Source organism: Coregonus lavaretus (genome assembly GCF_964263955.1).
Source record: "Coregonus lavaretus genome assembly, chromosome: 1".
Lineage (NCBI taxonomy): Eukaryota > Metazoa > Chordata > Actinopteri > Salmoniformes > Salmonidae > Coregonus > Coregonus lavaretus.
The window spans coordinates 49,324,589-49,344,102 of record NC_139988.1 but is presented as its reverse complement, the minus strand read 5'-3'; the positions used below and the strand labels follow the sequence as shown (position 1 = coordinate 49,344,102).

Sequence of the window (19,514 nt, the reverse complement as noted above, 5' to 3'; positions counted from 1 at the left end):
GGGGTGGCATTTCTTTGGGGGGCCGCACAGCCCTCCATGTGCTCGCCAGAGGTAGCCTGACTGCCATTAGGTACCGAGATTAGATCCTCAGACCCCTTGTGAGACCATATGCTGGTGTGGTTGGCCCTGGGTTCCTCCTAATGCAAGACAATGCTAGACCTCATGTGGCTGGAGTGTGTCAGCAGTTCCTGCAAGAGGAAGGCATTGATGCTATGGACCGCCCGTTCCCCAGACCTGAATCCAATTGAGCACATCTGGGACATCATGTCTCGCTCCATCCACCAACGCCACGTTGCACCACAGACTGTCCAGGAGTTGGCGGATGCTTTAGTCCAGGTCTGGGAGGAGATCCCTCAGGAGACCATCCGCCACCTCATCAGGAGCATGCCCAGGTGTTGTAGGGAGGTCATACAGGCACGTGGAGGCCACACACACTACTGTGCCTCATTTTGGACTTGTTTTAAGGACATTACATCAAAGTTGGATGAGCCTGTAGTGTGGTTTTCCACTTTAATTTTGAGGGTGACTCCAAATCCAGACCTCCATGGGTTGATAACTTTGATTTCCATTGATAATTTTTGTGTGATTTTGTTGTCAGCACATTCAACTATGTAAAGAAAAAAGTATTTAATAAGATTATTTCATTCATTCAGATCTAGGATGTGTTATTTTAGTGTTCCCTTTATTTTTTTTTGCAGTGTATTTTTGTAGCCTGGTCGCCAGATCCGTTTGCGCTTTAGCCAACTCCACTGTGGTTCCTTGTCATGCCATGCATGTACAGTAGTATATGGGGCTCTGTTGATGAAGCCATTGAAAATTTACTGTAACCATTTTGTCACGATTTATTGAACCTTGTGAACAAATCAATAAATGACTGACAAGTCTGTTCACTGCTCTCTCAGATTTCCCATCGAGTTGAGTATGAAAAAAGGTTTGATTTAGATCCAGGCCATGATTTAGATAAGACCTGAGCTGAGAGAGGATATTTACTCTCCACAGCTAATGGGCTTACTTTTTGATCAACTTGAAAATCATTCTTTCAACGCTGACAACCTGTTAAAGACAAACACATTTTTATTAAAATGTTACATAGTTTTGTTCAGTATAGTTACTGCAGAGTGATAAGACTTCCCATTACCTCCCTGTCCCGCTATGAAAGGCGCTGGCTACGGCATGAGCTCAGGGTCAGTCCTAGCTCAGTGACTAAGAGGATGACACTGCACTGGACAGATCAACCCTGACCCCTGGGGAGTCACAATCCTGCTTCAGAGCCTCATAACAGGTCAAATCATAACCTAAACCTCCTTAGCATATACAAACGTGACCAGAAATCAAATTCACATCATTAACATATCAAACCTGCTAATACAAAATGTAGCCCAACCAAACACAAAATTGGTATATAATATATTGCATAGTATTTTATTTGTGTTAATATTGAGAAACTGCATGTAAGAAATGTTTGTTGTATCAAATCCCAATTTGTTGTATTGGTTGTATCAAAAAGGCCTGTTTAAATCATCTTCAAGTAACAGCTCTGTGTCTCTAAAATCTGGTCAGGAAAAACAAACGGTTCATCAATATTCAAGACAATGACATGAAGTGACAATAAGCGTTTACAGACAGTCTGTACAAATGTTCATCGCTCTTAAATTATGTTTGATGTAAACATGTAAACAGTACAGAACACAGATACAGATTCAACTCATTGTAGCAAAAACATGATATCAGTAGCATTATGGGTCCTTTTAGTCTTCATCAACTTATACATTTTAAAGCTGCAATATGTAACTCTTTGGGCGACCCGACCAAATTCACATAGAAATGTGTTATAAATCTGTCATTCTCCTTGAAAGCAAGTCTAAGAAGCAGTAGAACTGTTTTATGTGCACTATTTCTATGCTTCCCGTTCTTAAGTTTCGCTTTTGAGTCTTTTACTTTTGGTTTTGTACACCAGCTTCAACAATATTTTTCACAGTGGTTTAGATGGTACCACGATTCTCTACACTACACTTGCTTGCTTATTTTGTCACATAACCTGAAATTAGGCGAATGATTACAATTTTAGCAACCAGGAAATGGCGGAGCGATTGCTGCATAATGCATCTTTAAGTTTGTTCACAGACTGTATTTAACACCAAGGAACTGTTTTACGATTAAATTGTCCCCAACTGCCAACTGTTCAGTGTCCCCTAAATCTGGTCAGCAAATTCCTTCTTATGATGTGGGAGTACCCTGCAGTTAAATGCTTCTGGAGCAAAGGTAAGAAATTAAAATATTCAATGCTTTGCATCTATTATGTTACTTAACCCTGATAGCCCCTTGAATCTCTCAGTGGAGGCTCCTCAGGGGACGCAGGGGAAGACCTGTTTAAATTCCTCCTTAGTGAATTTCAGAAAACTTTAAAATAGTGAAACATTAAAATGTATCCTTTTTAGATAATACTATATTAAATATATTCACGTCACCAAATAATTGATTAAAACACACTGTTTTGCAATGAAGGTCTCCTGTAGCCTTAACAGCACTCTGTAGGGAAGTGCCACGGTGTAGCCGGAAGACAGTTAGTTTCCGTCCTCCTCTGGGTACATTGACTTCAGTACAAAACCTAGGAGGCTCATGGTTCTCACCCACTTCCATAGACTTACACAGTAAATATGACAACTTCCGGAGGACGTCATCCAACCTTTCAGAGCGCTTGCAGCATGAACTGACGTTGTACACCCAAAGTGTGGTGAACAGTTGACTCAAAGAGAAAGACAATAGTTGAACAGTTTTGAACAAATTAATTTCTTCAAAAATGAAGGAGAAGCGAGAGCTAGCTATATTTAGTATTTTTTTCCACTTTCACTAACTTAGAAAATACAGCTCGCTAGTTTAGCCTACTCAAACACTCGACTCAAACATAGGGATGCTAGCTGGTTATGGCTATCTAACACTGGAATTCTTCCAAGACAAGGTAAGCTTTTGGTTTTATAATGTATTGCCACTGGGGCCTGCTGGTGTAACTGCTAAACTTCTTGCTGACTATACACTATACTGCAAGATTGTAGCAGGTTTACTAACGCGTTAGTTCTAGTAGCTATGTTGACTATGATGTTCTAATATTGTGACAATGTAGGCGATGTGTAGCGGTTAATATATGAAGGTTTGGAATGTTTTTTTTGCCTGGTCACAGACAGCTGATGTGTTGTGCACTGAAGTCCACAAACGAAAGGAAAAGGTGATAGGAGAGCGCGTAGATGCGAGAATAAATTATACAACGATCAAAGGGATCATGCTGTATTGTATGTATGTGGCTGCTATGAAAGTGGTGTTCACGGGTGATCAGGTGTGTATTCATTCCGCCGATTCAGTTGAAAAACGTTTCTTAAAACGGAAGCAAACGGAACGAAACAGGGATAAACATAGCTGAAGTTGTCCAATAGAAACTTGTTTGCAACTGTTGGACAAATGATTACACCCTAGATCAGCTAGATGCAGGCAAGAGTGTGCAAGGCAGTATTGAACGTGTCAATGTATGTCACCTTGATTTCTCTCGACCTGTGCACCTAGCGTACTTTGTACACTTTCATTTATAGGCTAGGTCGTAGCAACCTCATGATGGGTTTGGGAAAATTTTAGTATCATGTAGTAGCCTAAACCTATCGATATTACATTGAGCTGGGTAAATAGTCATCCAATATGCTGTAATAGAAATAAGACCAAGCTTATAAAAAAAAATATATATATATATAGAGTTCTCCCTCATCTTAAAACGGCACCAACCGCCACTGCTCTCAATCAGAGAAGATTACTGCTGGCAAGCAGCTCTGCTGCTGCAAAAAAAATGTTGGCTCTAAGATGGCAACCACCGCACTCTCTCCCATTTAACCAGTGGACACAGTTATTATTAGATGTTATAACGTTATAACATTATAATTATCGACAGCGAGAATGAAATGGTGCTAGTCAAGGAACAATTGAGACCTGGATTAATTCATATATTTGACTCTAAAGAACAATCTCAGCTAAAGCCCCACACATACAAACAAATGATATATGTATTTATACTTTTGTCTAAATAGAGACTCTGGGAATGGATGGATGGGAGGGGGACTGAAAAAGGTTGGTCACAAAATAAAAATAACATAGGGTGTACTTTCAACTCATAAAGTGTAGCGTAGCAAAAACATGAGCTTTTGGTATCAGTAGCATGACAGGTCCTTTTAGTCTTTCAGCCCTCTGAAATCACAGTTTCGGAGATATAAAACTATAACCTAATCCTAACCTTACCGGGTTTCTGGACCCTGGATTCAGCAATTCCCTGTTAACTGTCAGGTATAGGTAGGCAGAGGGTAGAAGACTTGATTCTGTTAGGCATTAGCAACAGAATGAAGACCGTGGTTCCCTGAAGGTCAGCGTTAATATCAGGATCACATCCATCCCACTTCCTTCCCCCTGCTCACGTGTGAGCAGACAGCACCAGTCCAAAGTGGAGAATCAAAAGACCATCCTGGGAATAAAAACACATACAAGAAAATAAGCACACATAAAACTCATAAATGGAGGCTAACGATATCAGGGCTATTTCCAGACCAGAGAGTAACTACAAATACAGTGGGGGAAAAAATATTTAGTCAGCCACCAATTGTGCAAGTTCTCCCACTTAAAAAGATGAGAGGCCTGTAATTTTCATCATAGGTACACGTCAACTATGACAGACAAAATGAGAAGAAAAAAAATCCAGAAAAATCACATTGTAGGATTTTTAATGAATTTATTTGAAAATTATGGTGGAAAACAAGTATTTGGTCAATAACAAACGTTTCTCAATACTTTGTTATATACCCTTTGTTGGCAATGACACAGGTCAAACGTTTTCTGTAAGTCTTCACAAGGTTTTCACACACTGTTGCTGGTATTTTGGCCCATTCCTCCATGCAGATCTCCTCTAGAGCAGTGATGTTTTGGGGCTGTCGCTGGGCAACACGGACTTTCAACTCCCTCCAAAAATGTTCTATGGGGTTGAGATCTGGAGACTGGCTAGGCCACTCCAGGACCTTGAAATGCTTCTTACGAAGCCACTCCTTCGTTGCCCGGGCGGTGTGTTTGGGATCATTGTCATGCTGAAAGACCCAGCCACGTTTCATCTTCAATGCCCTTGCTGATGGAAGGAGGTTTTCACTCAAAATCTCACGATACATGGCCCCATTCATTCTTTCCTTTACACGGATCAGTCGTCCTGGTCCCTTTGCAGAAAAACAGCTCCAAAGCATGATGTTTCCACCCCCATGCTTCACAGTAGGTATGGTGTTCTTTGGATGCAACTCAGCATTCTTTGTCCTCCAAACACGACGAGTTGAGTTTTTAACCAAAAAGTTCTATTTTGGTTTCATCTGACCATATGACATTCTCCCAATCCTCTTCTGGATCATCCAAATGCACTCTAGCAAACTTCAGACAGGCCTGGACATGTACTGGCTTAAGCAGGGGGACACGTCTGGCACTGCAGGATTTGAGTCCCTGGCGGCGTAGTGCGTTACTGCTGGTAGGCTTTGTTACTTTGGTCCCAGCTCTCTGCAGGTCATTCACTAGGTCACCCCGTGTGGTTCTGGGAGTTTTGCTCACCGTTCTTGTGATCATTTTGACCCCACGGGGTGAGATCTTGCGTGGAGCCCCAGATCGAGGGAGATTATCAGTGGTCTTGTATGTCTTCCATTTCCTAATAATTGCTCCCACAGTTGATTTCTTCAAACCAAGCTGCTTACCTATTGCAGATTCAGTCTTCCCAGCCTGGTGCAGGTCTACAATTTTGTTTCTGGTGTCCTTTGACAGCTCTTTGGTCTTGGCCATAGTGGAGTTTGGAGTGTGACTGTTTGAGGTTGTGGACAGGTGTCTTTTATACTGATAACAAGTTCAAACAGGTGCCATTAATACAGGTAACGAGTGGAGGACAGAGGAGCCTCTTAAAGAAGAAGTTACAGGTCTGTGAGAGCCAGAAATCTTGCTTGTTTGTAGGTGACCAAATACTTATTTTCCACCATAATTTGCAAATAAATTCATTAAAAATCCTACAATGTGATTTTCTGGAATCTTTTTTCTCAATTTGTCTGTCATAGTTGACGTGTACCTATGATGAAAATTACAGGCCTCTCATCTTTTTAAGTGGGAGAATTTGCACAATTGGTGGCTGACTAAATACTTTTTTCCCCCACTGTACATAGGGCCTTAGAGTGGACCCACCTGTAGAGCGTCATCTCCCATGGAGCTCTGAACCTCTCGCAGCGACTGGTAACGGTCCAGGAGGTGGTCTCCACACACAACATCCACCTGCACCACAACGTGACATCATACCACTGCGACAGACTGCATGACATCATATGAGAGTGACACACTGAATGACAACATTCACCTGAGGTAGGGAATATCTGAGAGCGAAAACTGGTAGGTGCAGTTTGGGATGTGCAAATGAAAACCGAAATAAAGGCTACTGATAAATTTCAATTAGACACAGAAATAGTATTCCTGATTAGAAATGAAATCCCAAGTTCAAGAACATTGGGAAACGGTGGCACACCAATTTTTTATTTTTAAGACGTCACCTCATTTCACCTTTTATTTTCGGCTGGGCAGGCCAATGCATTTCGGCAGTTATGCCTTGTTCAGAGCATCAAGAGATACGCCAAAGCCATAGTTTTTTATGCAAGTGCCTAGGTGATAATTACAATTGCCCACACCTGTAAGAGGGCAGTGCATAGTGGTATTCAAAACATTAGTCAACCAACAATTGTTACAATATATATACACAAATTACGGTTGGGCGGTATACAGATTTTCATACCGAACAGATCCAGTACAAGCTTCATTTCGAAAGACCCTACAAAGAACGAGAGACCCTAACCCAGCGGTCCCTCCCTGCCCTCGCCCTTTCTCTAAATCCTCATAATTTGTCCCCCCCTACCCATACAAGCCCAGCTGTCACCACATTTGCCAGACTGGTTGAAAAGGAATTGGAAACTATACTCAAAAATGACAAGGGACCCCAATATCACAATCTTCCTCCAGCCAAAAGATGAGTACTAAAATAACTCCATGAGAATAAGGACATTGTCATAAAACCCGCGGACAAAGGTGGGGCAATAGTTATGGACATGAGCTATCTGAAAAACACCTGAACCTGTCATGTTCCTATCGACCGTTGCAAAGTGACCCTATTGATAGCTTGTTACAACATGCGTCTGACCAAAACTGGATCACGGGTTCCTAAAAAAAGTCACCTATCCAGTCATCCCAGTTATCTATTCCCTTCCGAAAGTGCATAAGAAACCTACTCAGCCTCCACCCAGACCTATTATCAGTGGCATAGGATCAGTCACAGAGCCCCTTTCGAAATTCATATATTTATTTCCTGAAATATATCATTTTTAAGTTGCCAACCTTTTAAAGATGCAAAACATCTACTCAACTGCTTAAACAACTGTCAAAGGGATTCAGATGTACTACTCGTTACGCTAGATGTGGCCAGTCTGTACAAATTCCTAAAATCACGTGACGACTCGGTGAATCCCCCTAATTACTTTGTTGGAGCTCTTGAAATTGGTACTTGCAAATAACAATTTCAGCTATGACAAATTCTACCTACAAACCAAAGGCACAGCAATGGGCACAGCAGTACCCCAGATTATGCAAACCTTGTCGTTGGAGATTGGGAGGCAGTTGAGATGGTCAAAATAAAGACAATAAGCCTTTTCTTCCCCATATTAAGTTTAGGAAGCGCTACATTGAGGACACAATTTTATTTTGGGGTTCATCTAAACAAAATATTGATGACTCCGTTATCTGAACACCACAACGACTTTCCTTCAGTTCACTGTTAAAAGTGACCCCAAAAGTATCAACTTCCTGGATCAAAATATTCAAGAACTTCCACCAATCAGAGGTGGCAACCTCCCTAAAATGCTCTCACAACGAGAGATGTTTTGGATTGATAGAATAAACACCATGCATTCTAGAGGTCTAAATTATCATTTCCCATTCAGACCATTCTTGTAGACCAGTGGTCTCCAAACTTTTCTGAGCCAAGATCACTTTTGGAGTAAAAATGCAGGACGAGATCTACCGCTCCAAAAAAACATGACTTAAAAAATGTAAGCCTATGCAACATTAACCTATTAAAAAGGGTAGGTAGCATAAACGTAACCACATGTTACATATGGATTTGCATTAGTATACGCATCAAAAGACCCAATACAAAGTCACATCTCACTTTTCTTTTTTTCGAGTTATTACATAAAACCGATCAGAATTCCAAAGAATGACGAAGTAAGTCATGTTGGAGAAAAAAAAATCCAGGGTGTTATGTAATATGGAGGACATGGCAAGCAAGCCTATTCTCTAGAATGTAAACACCGACAGAAATAACTTCTAATGTATAACTTCAAATTAAACCAAATCATTTGTACTGATGACTACTGGTTTCAATTACATTTTCAGCCAACTTACAAGCAAATACTAAATTAATTTATTGTTACAAATCAACTTGCAAGGTTGCTAGCCACCTAGCCTGCTAACGTTAGCCCTACTAGCCTGGTAACATTACGATAGCAGTGCATGAGCCAGCCAGTTGCTATCAACACCTAGCTCACAGCTACATTAAAGTAAACCAACGTTTTGGAAATACATAACGCCATCTAACCTGTTATCAAAACAATGTTAACTATATGCAGTTATATTAGCCAGCAAGCTAGCCAGCCAGCTAACGTTAGCTATTTAAACAACTAGCTCTTAGCCTAGCCAACTAGATAACAACTTTTGGAGTAAAAATGCAGGACGAGATCTACCGCTCCAAAAAAACATGACTTAAAAAATGTAAGCCTATGCAACATTAACCTATTAAAAAGGGTAGGTAGCATAAACGTAACCACATGTTACATATGGATTTGCATTAGTATACGCATCAAAAGACCCAATACAAAGTCACATCTCACTTTTCTTTTTTTCGAGTTATTACATAAAACCGATCAGAATTCCAAAGAATGACGAAGTAAGTCATGTTGGAGAAAAAAAAATCCAGGGTGTTATGTAATATGGAGGACATGGCAAGCAAGCCTATTCTCTAGAATGTAAACACCGACAGAAATAACTTCTAATGTATAACTTCAAATTAAACCAAATCATTTGTACTGATGACTACTGGTTTCAATTACATTTTCAGCCAACTTACAAGCAAATACTAAATTAATTTATTGTTACAAATCAACTTGCAAGGTTGCTAGCCACCTAGCCTGCTAACGTTAGCCCTACTAGCCTGGTAACATTACGATAGCAGTGCATGAGCCAGCCAGTTGCTATCAACACCTAGCTCACAGCTACATTAAAGTAAACCAACGTTTTGGAAATACATAACGCCATCTAACCTGTTATCAAAACAATGTTAACTATATGCAGTTATATTAGCCAGCAAGCTAGCCAGCCAGCTAACGTTAGCTATTTAAACAACTAGCTCTTAGCCTAGCCAACTACCGTGGTTATGGTCGGCAAACTAGAGCCCAACTACTGGAGACCAGCTAGACCACAACACAACCAAAACATAACCTCAGATTAAAAGCAACGAGAGAGCAGATTTACAGATTGATGGATGGGGCCAATCCGATGGTAAAACTTATAAAAGAGTGTAGGCTGAGTTCGCTACCAAAGTGAGGGGGAGGCAGGCACGTCGCCGGGCAGAGGGAGAGTCAGGGAAATCCTAAATAGACAGATTCCAGATGTCAGTCAGCTACTGCGCTAGCACTATGCCAATGTGGAAAAAGTTACAAAAACCCCGTAGCCTACTTCACAGACAACATGCCGAAAAGTTGACGCAACAAAAGGAGAACAGACGAGGTACTACACAATTAGAGCAAGCAGGTATGATTCTCGCTTTCGTTTTGAACCCACAGCAAGAAGGCACCAGACCCTGCTGTTATAATGGGTTCCCACTAGATAACACAGCCAAAGTCCGTAAAGAGTATGCTGCATGGCCGCACGTGCCCCATCTGCTTCTTGTTTACATCACACTTCCTCATGATTAGTGGATTGTAACTCACCACCGCTAACACTTGGTCTGGAATGTAATTACATGCTAGCATGGCTAGTGGCTAACATTAGCCAGTTTGAGCTAGCTACCGAGCTAGCATACGAACTCTGCAGCACAGAGTAGATCCTCCATACAACTTTAATAAATAGTGCATTGTGGGTAGTTTAGACTTTAGGAGATATCCGGAAATAAGTAAGTAAATATGCAATAACTCAAAAACAAAAAACTGTTTGTACTTATTGGTAACCAGATCGTGACAACAACTAAGTTACTAAGTCTGACCACACTGTGTTGTTACATTGGTGAGTAAAAACTCATGCATCCTACCCTTTAAAAAGTTTCTTCAAGTGCAGTCGCAAAAACCATCAAGCGCTATGATGAAACTGGCTCTCATGAGGACCGCCACTAGAATGGAAGACCCAGAGTTACCTCTGCTGCAGAGGATAAGTTCATTAGAGTTACCAGCCTCAGAAATTGCAGCCCAAATAAATGCTTCAGAGTTCAAGTAACAGACACATCTCAACATCAACTGTTCAGAGGAGACTGTGTGAATCAGGCCTTCATGGTCGAATTGCTGCAAAGAAACCACTATTAAAGGACACCAATAAGAAGAAACTTGCTTGGCCCAGAGACAAGAGCAATGGACATTAGACCAGTGGAAATGTGTCCTTTGGTCTGGAGTCCAAATTTGAGATTTTTGGTTCCAACTGCTGTGGTTTTGTGAGACGCGGTGTGGGTGAACGGATGATCTCTGCATGTGTATTTCCCACCGTAAAGCATGGAGGTGGTGGTGTTATGGTGTGGGGGGTGCTTGCTGGTGACACTGTCTGTGATTTATTTAGAATTCAAGGCACACTTAACCAGCATGGCTACCACAGCATTCTGCAGTGATAAGCCATCCCATCTGGTTTGGGCTTAGTGGGACTATCATTTGTTTTTCAACAGGACAATGACCCAACACATCTCAAGGCTGTATAAGGGCTATTTTACCAAGAAGGAGAGCGATGGATTGCTGCATCAGATGACCTGGCTTCCACAATCCCCCGACCTCAACCCAATTGAGATGGTTTGGGATGAGTCGGACCGCAGAGTGAAGGAACAGCAGCCAACAAATGCTCAGCATATGTGGGAACTCATTCAAGACTGTTGGAAAAGCGTTCCAGGTGAAGCTGGTTGAGAGAATGCCAAGAGTGCGCAAAGCTGCCATCAATGCAAAGGGTGGCTATTTGAAGAATCTCAAATATAAAATATATTTTGTTTAACACTTTTTTGGTTACTACATGATTCCATATGTGTTATTTCGTAGTGTCTTCACTATTATTCTACAATGTAGAAAATAGTAAAAATAAAGAAAACACTTGAATGAGTAGGTGTTCTAAAACTTTTGACCAGTAGTGTATATTTGTCCTACATTCAATCAAGCTATCTTTCTGTCCAGATGTTTATTTTTCATACACCAAAGCATCTATTTTTGTATGTTTTTATTGTGCACTAGGAAGTGACTATTACACCAGAATATCTCAAATGTACTACTTCCACCTAAATGCTAATTTGTTAAGTTTATTCTGCTGATCTGTGTATTTGTATACAGTTCCTTCAGAAAGTATTCAGACCCCTTGACTTTTTCCACATTTTGTTACATACAGCCTTATTCTGAAATGGATTAAATAGATACTTTTTTTCTACATACAATACCCCATAATGGCAAAGTGAAAACATGGTTTGAAATTTTGGCACATTTATTGAAAATGAAATACAGAAATATAATTTACATAAGTATTCACACCCCTTTGCTATGACACTCCAAATTGAACTCAGGTGCATCCAATTTCCTTTGCTCATCCTTGACATGTCACTAAAACTTGATTGGAGTCCATCTGTGGCCAATTCAATTGTTTGGACATCATTTAGAAAGAAACACACCTGTCTAAGGTCCCACAGTTGACAGTGCATGTAAGAGCAGAAACTATACCATGAAGTCCAAGGAACTGTCCGTAGATCTCAGCGATAGAATTGTGAGGAGGCATATATCTGAGGAAGGGTATAAAACAATTTCTAGAGATTGTTGAAAGTTTCCAAGAGCACAGTTGTCTCCCTCATTGGGAAATTGAACAAATATGGAACTACCCAGACTCGTCCGACCAAACTGAGCAACCGGGCATTATGGACCTTGGTCAGGGAGGTGACCAAGAACCCAATGACCACCCTGACAGAACTACAGAATTTATTTGCTGAGATGGGAGAACCTGCCAGAAGGACAACAGTCTCTACAGCACTTCACCAATCTGGGCTTTATGGGAGAGTGGCCAGACGGAAGCCACTCCTGAGAAAAAGGCACATGACAGAACACCTGGAATTTACAAAAAGCACGAGAAAGACAAATCATAAGGCAAAAGATTCTGTGGTCTGATGAGGCAAAAATGTAACTCTTTGGCCTGAACGCAAAGCGCTATGTCTGGAAAAAACAGGTACAGCTCTTCACCCATCTAACGCCATCCCTATCGTGAAGCATGGTGGTGGCAGCATCATGCTATGGCGATGCTTTTCAGCGGCAGGGACTGGGAGACTGGTAAGGATAGAGGAAACAAAGAATGGGGCCAAATACAGGCAAATCCTTGAGAACCTGCTTCAGAGTGCAAACGACAGACTGGGGGCGAAGATTTACGTTCCAACAGGACAATGACCCCAAGCATACAGCCAAACAAACACAGGAATGGCTTCAGAACAAGAATGTGAAAGTCCTTGAGTGGCTCAGCCAAAGCCCAGACTTGAATACCATTGAAAATCTGTGGAAAGACTTAAATTGCTGTTCACCGCCGCTCCCCATCTAAATTAACAGAGCTTGAGAAAACCTGCAAGGAAGAATTGGAGAAAATCCCCAAATCCAGATGTGCAAAGCTGATACAGACATAACCAAGACGACTCAAAAGCTGTAAATCGCCGCCAAAGGTGTTGTTTCTACAAAGTATTCACTCAGGGGTGTGAATACTTATGTAAATGAGATATTTCTGTATTTCATTTTAAATACATTTTCAAAGATTTCTAAAAACATGTTTTCACTGTCATTATGGGTTAGTGTGTGAAGATGGGTGAAATATATATTTTTAATCCATTTTGATTAAAGTCAAGGGGTATGAATACTTTTTGAAGGCACTGTATATATTGTAAGAATTGTTGGTTGACTAATGTTTTGAATACCAGTTTGCACAGCCCTGACACAGGTGTGGGCAATTGTAATTATCACTTAGGTACTTGCATTAAAAAAAAAACATTGGCTTTGGAACATCTCTTGATGCTCTGATCATAACTGCCTAAACGCATGAGCCTGCCCAGCCGAAAATAAAAAAAGGTGAAATGAGGTGACGTCTTCTTGACTTAAAAAAATACATATTGGATTTCCGCCGTTCCCCAATGTTCTTGAACTTAGGATTTCATTTGAAGTCCTTGTCATATACACTGAGTATACAAGACATTAAAAACACCTGCTCTTTCCATGACAGACTCACCAGGTGAATCCATGTGAAAGCTATGATCCCTTATTGATGTCACTTGTTAAATCCACTTAAAAATCAGTGTAGATGAAGGGGAGGAGACAGGTTAAAGAAGGATTTCTAAGCCTTGAGACATGGATTTTGTACGTGTGCCATTCAGAGGGTGAATGGGCAAGACAAAAGTTAAGTGCCTTTAAACGTGGTATGGTAATAGGTGCCAGGCGCACCGGTTTGTGTGAAGAACTACAACGTTGCTGGGTTTTTCACGCTCAACAGTTTGCTGTGTGTTTCAAGAATGGTCAACCACCCAAAGGACATCCAGCCAACTTGGCACAACTGTGGGAATTGGCTGGCATTGGAGTCAACATGGGCCAGCATCCCTGTGGAACGTTTGACACCTTGTAGAGTCCATGCCCCGACGAATTGAGGCTGTTCTGAGGGCAAAAGGGGAGGTGGGGTGTAACTCAATATTAGGAAGGTGTTCCTAATGTTTGTTATACTCTGTGTACAGTGCATTCGGAAAGTATTCACACCCCTTCCCTTTTCCCACATTTTGTTACGTTACAGCCTTGTTCTAAAAGGGATTACATAAATAACAAATCCTCAATCTACACACAATACCCCATAATGACAAAGCGAAAACAGGTTTTTTGAAATGTTTAAATTGAGAACAAATTTAAACAGAAATACCTTATTTACATAAGTATTCAGACCCTTTGCTATGAGACTCAAAATTTAGCTCAGATGCATCCTGTTTCCTTTGATCATCCTTGATGTTTCTACAACTTGAAGAGTCCACCCGTGGTAAATTCAATTGATTGGACATGATTTGGAGAGGCACACACCTGTCTATATTAAAGGTCTCACAGTTGACAGTGCATGTCAGAGCAAAAACCAAGCCATGAGGTCGAAGGAATTGTCCGTAGAGCTCTGAGACAGGTTTGTGTCAAGGTACAGATCTGGGGAAGGGTACCAAAACTTTTCTGCAGCATTGAAGATCCCCAAGAACACAGTGGCCTCCATCATTCTTAAATGGAAGAAGTTTGGAACCACCAAGACTCTTCCTAGAGCTGGCCACCCGGCCAAACTGAGCAATCGGGGGAAAAGGGCCTTGGTCAGGGAGGTGACCAAGAACCCGATGGTCATTCTGACAGAGCTCCCGAGTTCCTCTGTGGAGATGGGAGAACCTTCCACAAGGACAACCATCTCTGCAGCACTCCACCAATCAGGCCTTTATGGTAGAGTGGCCAGACGGAAGCCACTCCTCAGTAAAAGGCACATGACAGCCTGCTTGGAGTTTGCCAAAAGGCATGTAAAGGACTCAAACCATGAGAAACAAGATTCTCTGGTCTGATGAGGTCAAGATTGAGCTCTTTGGCCTGAATGCCAAGCGTCACGTCTGGAGGAAACGTGGCACCATCCCGACAGTGAAGCATGGTGGTGGCAGCATCATGCTGTGGGGATGTTTTCAGCAGCAGGGACTGGGAGACTAGTCAGGATCGAGGGAACGATGAACGGAGCAAAGTACAGAGAGATCCTTGATGAAAACCTGCTCCAGAGCGCTCAGGACCTCAGACTGGGGCGAAAGTTCACCTTCCAACAGGACAATGACCCTAAGCACACAGCCATGACAACGCAGAAGTGGCTTTGGGACAAGTTTTTGAATGTCCTTGAGTGGCCCAGCCAGAGGACTTGAACCCGATCTAACATCTCTGGAGAGACCTGAAAATAGCCGTGCAGCGACGCTCCCCATCCAACCTGACAGTTAGAGGATCTGCAGAGAAGAATGGGAGAAACTCCCCAAATACAGGTGTGCCAAGCTTGTAGCATCATACCTAAGAAGACTCAAGGCTGTAATCGCGCCAAAGGTGCTTCAACAAAGTACTGAGTAAAGGGTCTGAATACTTATGTAAATGTGATATTTCAGTTATTTAAAAAAATATATATTCTAAAAACCTATTTTTGCTTTGTCATTATGGTGTATTTTTAGATTGATGAGGGGGAAAAAACAATGGTATCCATTTTAGAATAAGGCTGTAACGCAACAAAATGTGGAAAAAGTCAAGTGGCCTGAATACTTTCCGAATGCACTGTATATGGCAGAGCACCCAGCTAATAAAGCGAGATACCGGAGTGGGTAATAGGTGCGCTGAGTGCCAAGAAATCAACCTAAACCTCTAATCCCTGTTACTGCTAAACACGCTACGTACAGGTAGCTCTGTTCCCTGGCTGTGCTGTTAGGCTCTGCAGTTTTATATAAGACACACAAACACACTTCCCTCTGTCCTTGTGTGAGCATTTGGCTCTGTATCTAACCCTCTCACCTGGTTACTTAGCCCTGATGTCCTAGAGTGCCCTGGAAATGCAACAATACAGGCCTCTAAAGTATATTACAGGGGATGAAATTGAGATGGGTTCAACATACCGCTTTCTTGAAGCAGAGAGCTCTCTCACATAACGATCAGATATGTGTAAATATTTATGCTTTTCCCTTGTCAGGTCTCCCTCTGAGAAATAGTTCATAACCCCATCAGACATCCTGGTAAAGTAAATGGGTAACTCCTCCCACAGACCTGGCAAGTGGGACTCAGCTCCATCTTCCTCCTGATGAAGAGCGCCACATGGCGGACAGTGGCATCCCCCGATACTCGCACATACCGCCTCTCCAAAGGCTGGCCAGGGACACCAGTGTTAGAGCTTATTCATTTTACCAATATAACTCAATATCAACATTTCTTTATGTATGACCATTACTATATAGTGGCTGGATAGCAGCGTTATGCTGTTATTTATTTTAACAGTCTCATACAACCGTTGTTAAAACATGAGAAAATAGCTTGTCAGCAGTAAATTACCTTATAGCTGTCTATGCCTTCTTCCGCTCTGGAAACAAAACAAAACACAACTTTACATAGAATTTTCTTAATCCCTGCCACCAATTTTGTAAAGTTAACCATCAGTCTTGTAACTTCAAATGTTCTCCCTAGTCCAGGGTTTGCCAATCTCAGTCCTGGGGACCCCAAGGGATGCACGCTTTAGTTTAAGCCATAGCACTTCACAGCTGATTAAAATAATCAACTAATCATCAAGCTTTGATTATTTTAAAATCAGCTGTGTAGTGCTAGGGCAAAAACAAAAACGTGTATCCCTTGCGGTCCCCAGGACTGAGTTAGGGAAACGCTGCCCTAGTCCATATGCACACAAAGGAAGCACTCCAGCACCATCTACTGGTGGAGACAAGAATGACCAGAGACAAACATAAACAATCCAATTTCAAAATCTCTCAGGGAATACCCCTCAATCCCTCAAATAGAAGATGCTAGGGAGAGACTCACCCCACAAACTCCAGCTGCAGAGACACATCCAGTTCAGGAGGGATGGTGAAGACAGACTGGGGCAGCAACTCCCTCCTCTGCTTCTGGTTCTTCAGCACAGGGACCGCAGGGGACGCCATCACTGAGGTCACTAAGAAAGCGTTACAGTAGCATTAGGGGAATGTTCCACACACAGCACTGAGACAGACAGAGACTCAGACATGGCTAAAATCAGAGGGTAGTCTTCAAATACCCAAACCATTTCATATAAACAAAGCTGCATCAAATCTCTACCAAAAACACAATTAACAGCAACAACATTCATCTTATATACCTGGTTTAGGCACCTCCAGTCCTCTCTGTTTGTAAAAATCAATCATCCTTGCTCTCTCCACTGCAACGACATAAAGAGTAAAGACAATACTAATTTTAACTGCAAAACTAAAGATTAACAAGAGGCAGTTGGGGAAAATCTGAGAAATGGAAGGCTTGTAGATACTTACTTTCTTCCAGATGTGGCAGCATCTTGTAAACAATATCTTGCAACTGTCTGTCAGGTCTGTGGAGATGCAAAAACACCCACTATACAGTAAGTATCTACATACCAGTGTATAAGTGACTATTAGCCTATAGCTCATTGTATTAATTGATAATGGGCCAATGGGAGAGGTATAGTAAACTACTGCAAAGCTGACTTCTGCACACGTCGTTTCAGTGAACATTTCTGTTAATCGTGGCAATGTTTTCATTCAAATGAGTTTGCACAATAGTAATATTTACATTTGTGTCCCTTTGGACTGTGCAGAAAGCAGAGTTGTGCAATAGACAAGTGTGCTTGGACATTAATAACAGTAGTGTCTACAGAGAGGCATCAGTATCTGTGCGTCACACCAGGACTTTGTGTTCCAGGTAACTCCCCAGCAGGGAGACTGTAACCATAGAAACAGACTCATGGGATGTCCTCTTTAAATAACACTAATGATGGCAAGTAGAAAAACAACCTTTGATGAAGTCTGAAATCTCTGTTTTTGACCAACTCTCATAAAACTGCATGAACCGATGTCTTCAAATGTAAAACAAGACAAGAGCCTGTGTGCTCGTAGATTTCAGGCAGGCATGCTTACCTTATATTGTACAGTGGCTGTGTCTGGTGGACCACAATGCTGCAATTGGGACACCTGTTGCTGTAGAAGAAGTGTTTCACTATGCAGCTTTTACAAACTGAGGAAAAGAGAACAGATTACAAAGCAAGTATGACTGATGTAATGAGACTGAAGTGATAGCAGTCATATTTCAGGAATATTTATCTCAATCATTGTAACTCACAAGTGTGCAGACACTCTGTTATGGTGGTGGAATCAATGAGGAATCCGCAACAGAGAGCACAGCGGATATAAGGGTAAAATTGATTAAGAGGTTGTTCAGGCTGTGAAAAGAAGAAAAAACACAGTCACAATGGCATTCCACATTACAGAACTGGAGTGTATCACATTTACAGTAGAGTACAAACCATTGTAGCAGCTATCATATTCATAACAGTACATTATGATTCTCGTCACTCTAGCAAAATAAGAAACACTAGATATTGTCCAAGTCTGCAACACTGTACCTCATCCTCTGAATCCGAGTCAACATTATTGGATGTCCCATCGTTGTCGACACTGTTCTGGCGGCTACCATCGGTTGGTGTCGCCTTTTCTGACTGCTGACCGACACTCAAGCAACCGGGTCTTTCGAGTTCCGTGGTGCTGTCCTCCATGGTACTGCAAATTGTGTTGATTTCCGTGCCAATAAATTATTCAATTAATAATTTGATAATCACCTGACCCTGGCATTAGCAAGCGTGCTGGCTAGCTCAAGGAATACAAAAAACAAAACACACTACGATAACAGTTCAACCTTTCCCTTAACGGACTACCAATAAACCCCTTACGTGATTTAACTATTAACTCTTGCTTCAATGATTTAACCATTAACTATTGCTTAAACCTTATCGTTAACCGCAAATAAACAAACAAAACCAACTGTAACCTCCTTCTTCTTCTTATGTGGATTATATATGGCGGTTGGCAACCAACTTTAAGGTGCATTACCGCCACCAACTGGACTGGAGGGTGGACCAGAGACCGTGAAGGTCTAAATCAGGGCTGCCCAACCCTTTTCCTGGAGATCTACTGTCCTGTAGGTTCAGTCCAACCCTAATTTAGCATATCTGATTCAGCTAGTTAAGGTCTTGTTGAGCAGCTAATAAGTAGAAACAGGTGTGTTAAATTAGGGTTGGACTGAAAACACACAGGACAGTATATCTCCAGGAAGAGGGTTGGGCAGTCCTGGTCTAAATCCTACCCAATAATCTGGTCTCCCTAAGGAAACGAAATACATCATTAAATACTACATCCCCTGAAGATTTCCCCAGCAGTTCACTTAATCCTTGCTCTTCAACCCAATTACTCCTCAAATCTAATAACAATCGCTCCCTTTTTCTCACATATTTCTGGCACTGAAATAGAACATGTTCCACTGCCTCCATCTCCTCCTGACAATGATTACACCTCCCAGTCGGATGTTTCCCCACCACTTTCATTGTACTATGTATGCCAAGGTTTCCATTAGGAAAATTTGGCGACGGACAACGTCACCGGCAGAATTTAA

General features: G+C 41.7%; 1 protein-coding gene across 4 annotated transcripts; it reads right to left on the bottom strand.

Annotated features, from left to right (window-relative positions):
• Positions 1–1,056: 1,056 nt before the first annotated feature.
• LOC311129764 (polycomb group RING finger protein 6-like) lies at positions 1,057–18,866 on the bottom strand. Of its 4 annotated transcripts, none has more exons than XM_084162195.1 (10): positions 18,472–18,866; positions 18,189–18,288; positions 17,987–18,083; positions 17,366–17,421; positions 17,197–17,295; positions 16,884–17,004; positions 16,404–16,431; positions 16,122–16,220; positions 6,226–6,312; positions 1,057–4,495 (listed from the first exon to the last, which is right to left on the bottom strand). In XM_084162195.1, the coding sequence occupies exons 1-10, from the start codon at positions 18,619–18,621 to the stop codon at positions 4,445–4,447; spliced, it is 888 nt and encodes a 295-aa protein (XP_084018321.1). In that variant the 5' UTR covers positions 18,622–18,866; the 3' UTR covers positions 1,057–4,444. The 4 variants fall into 4 exon arrangements, with proteins under 4 accessions (XP_084018321.1, XP_084018320.1, XP_084018323.1 ...); XM_084162194.1 differs by having other exon boundaries at positions 16,884–17,013; positions 18,472–18,865; XM_084162197.1 differs by having other exon boundaries at positions 17,197–17,256; positions 18,472–18,863.
• Between the last annotated feature and the right edge of the window lie 648 nt (positions 18,867–19,514).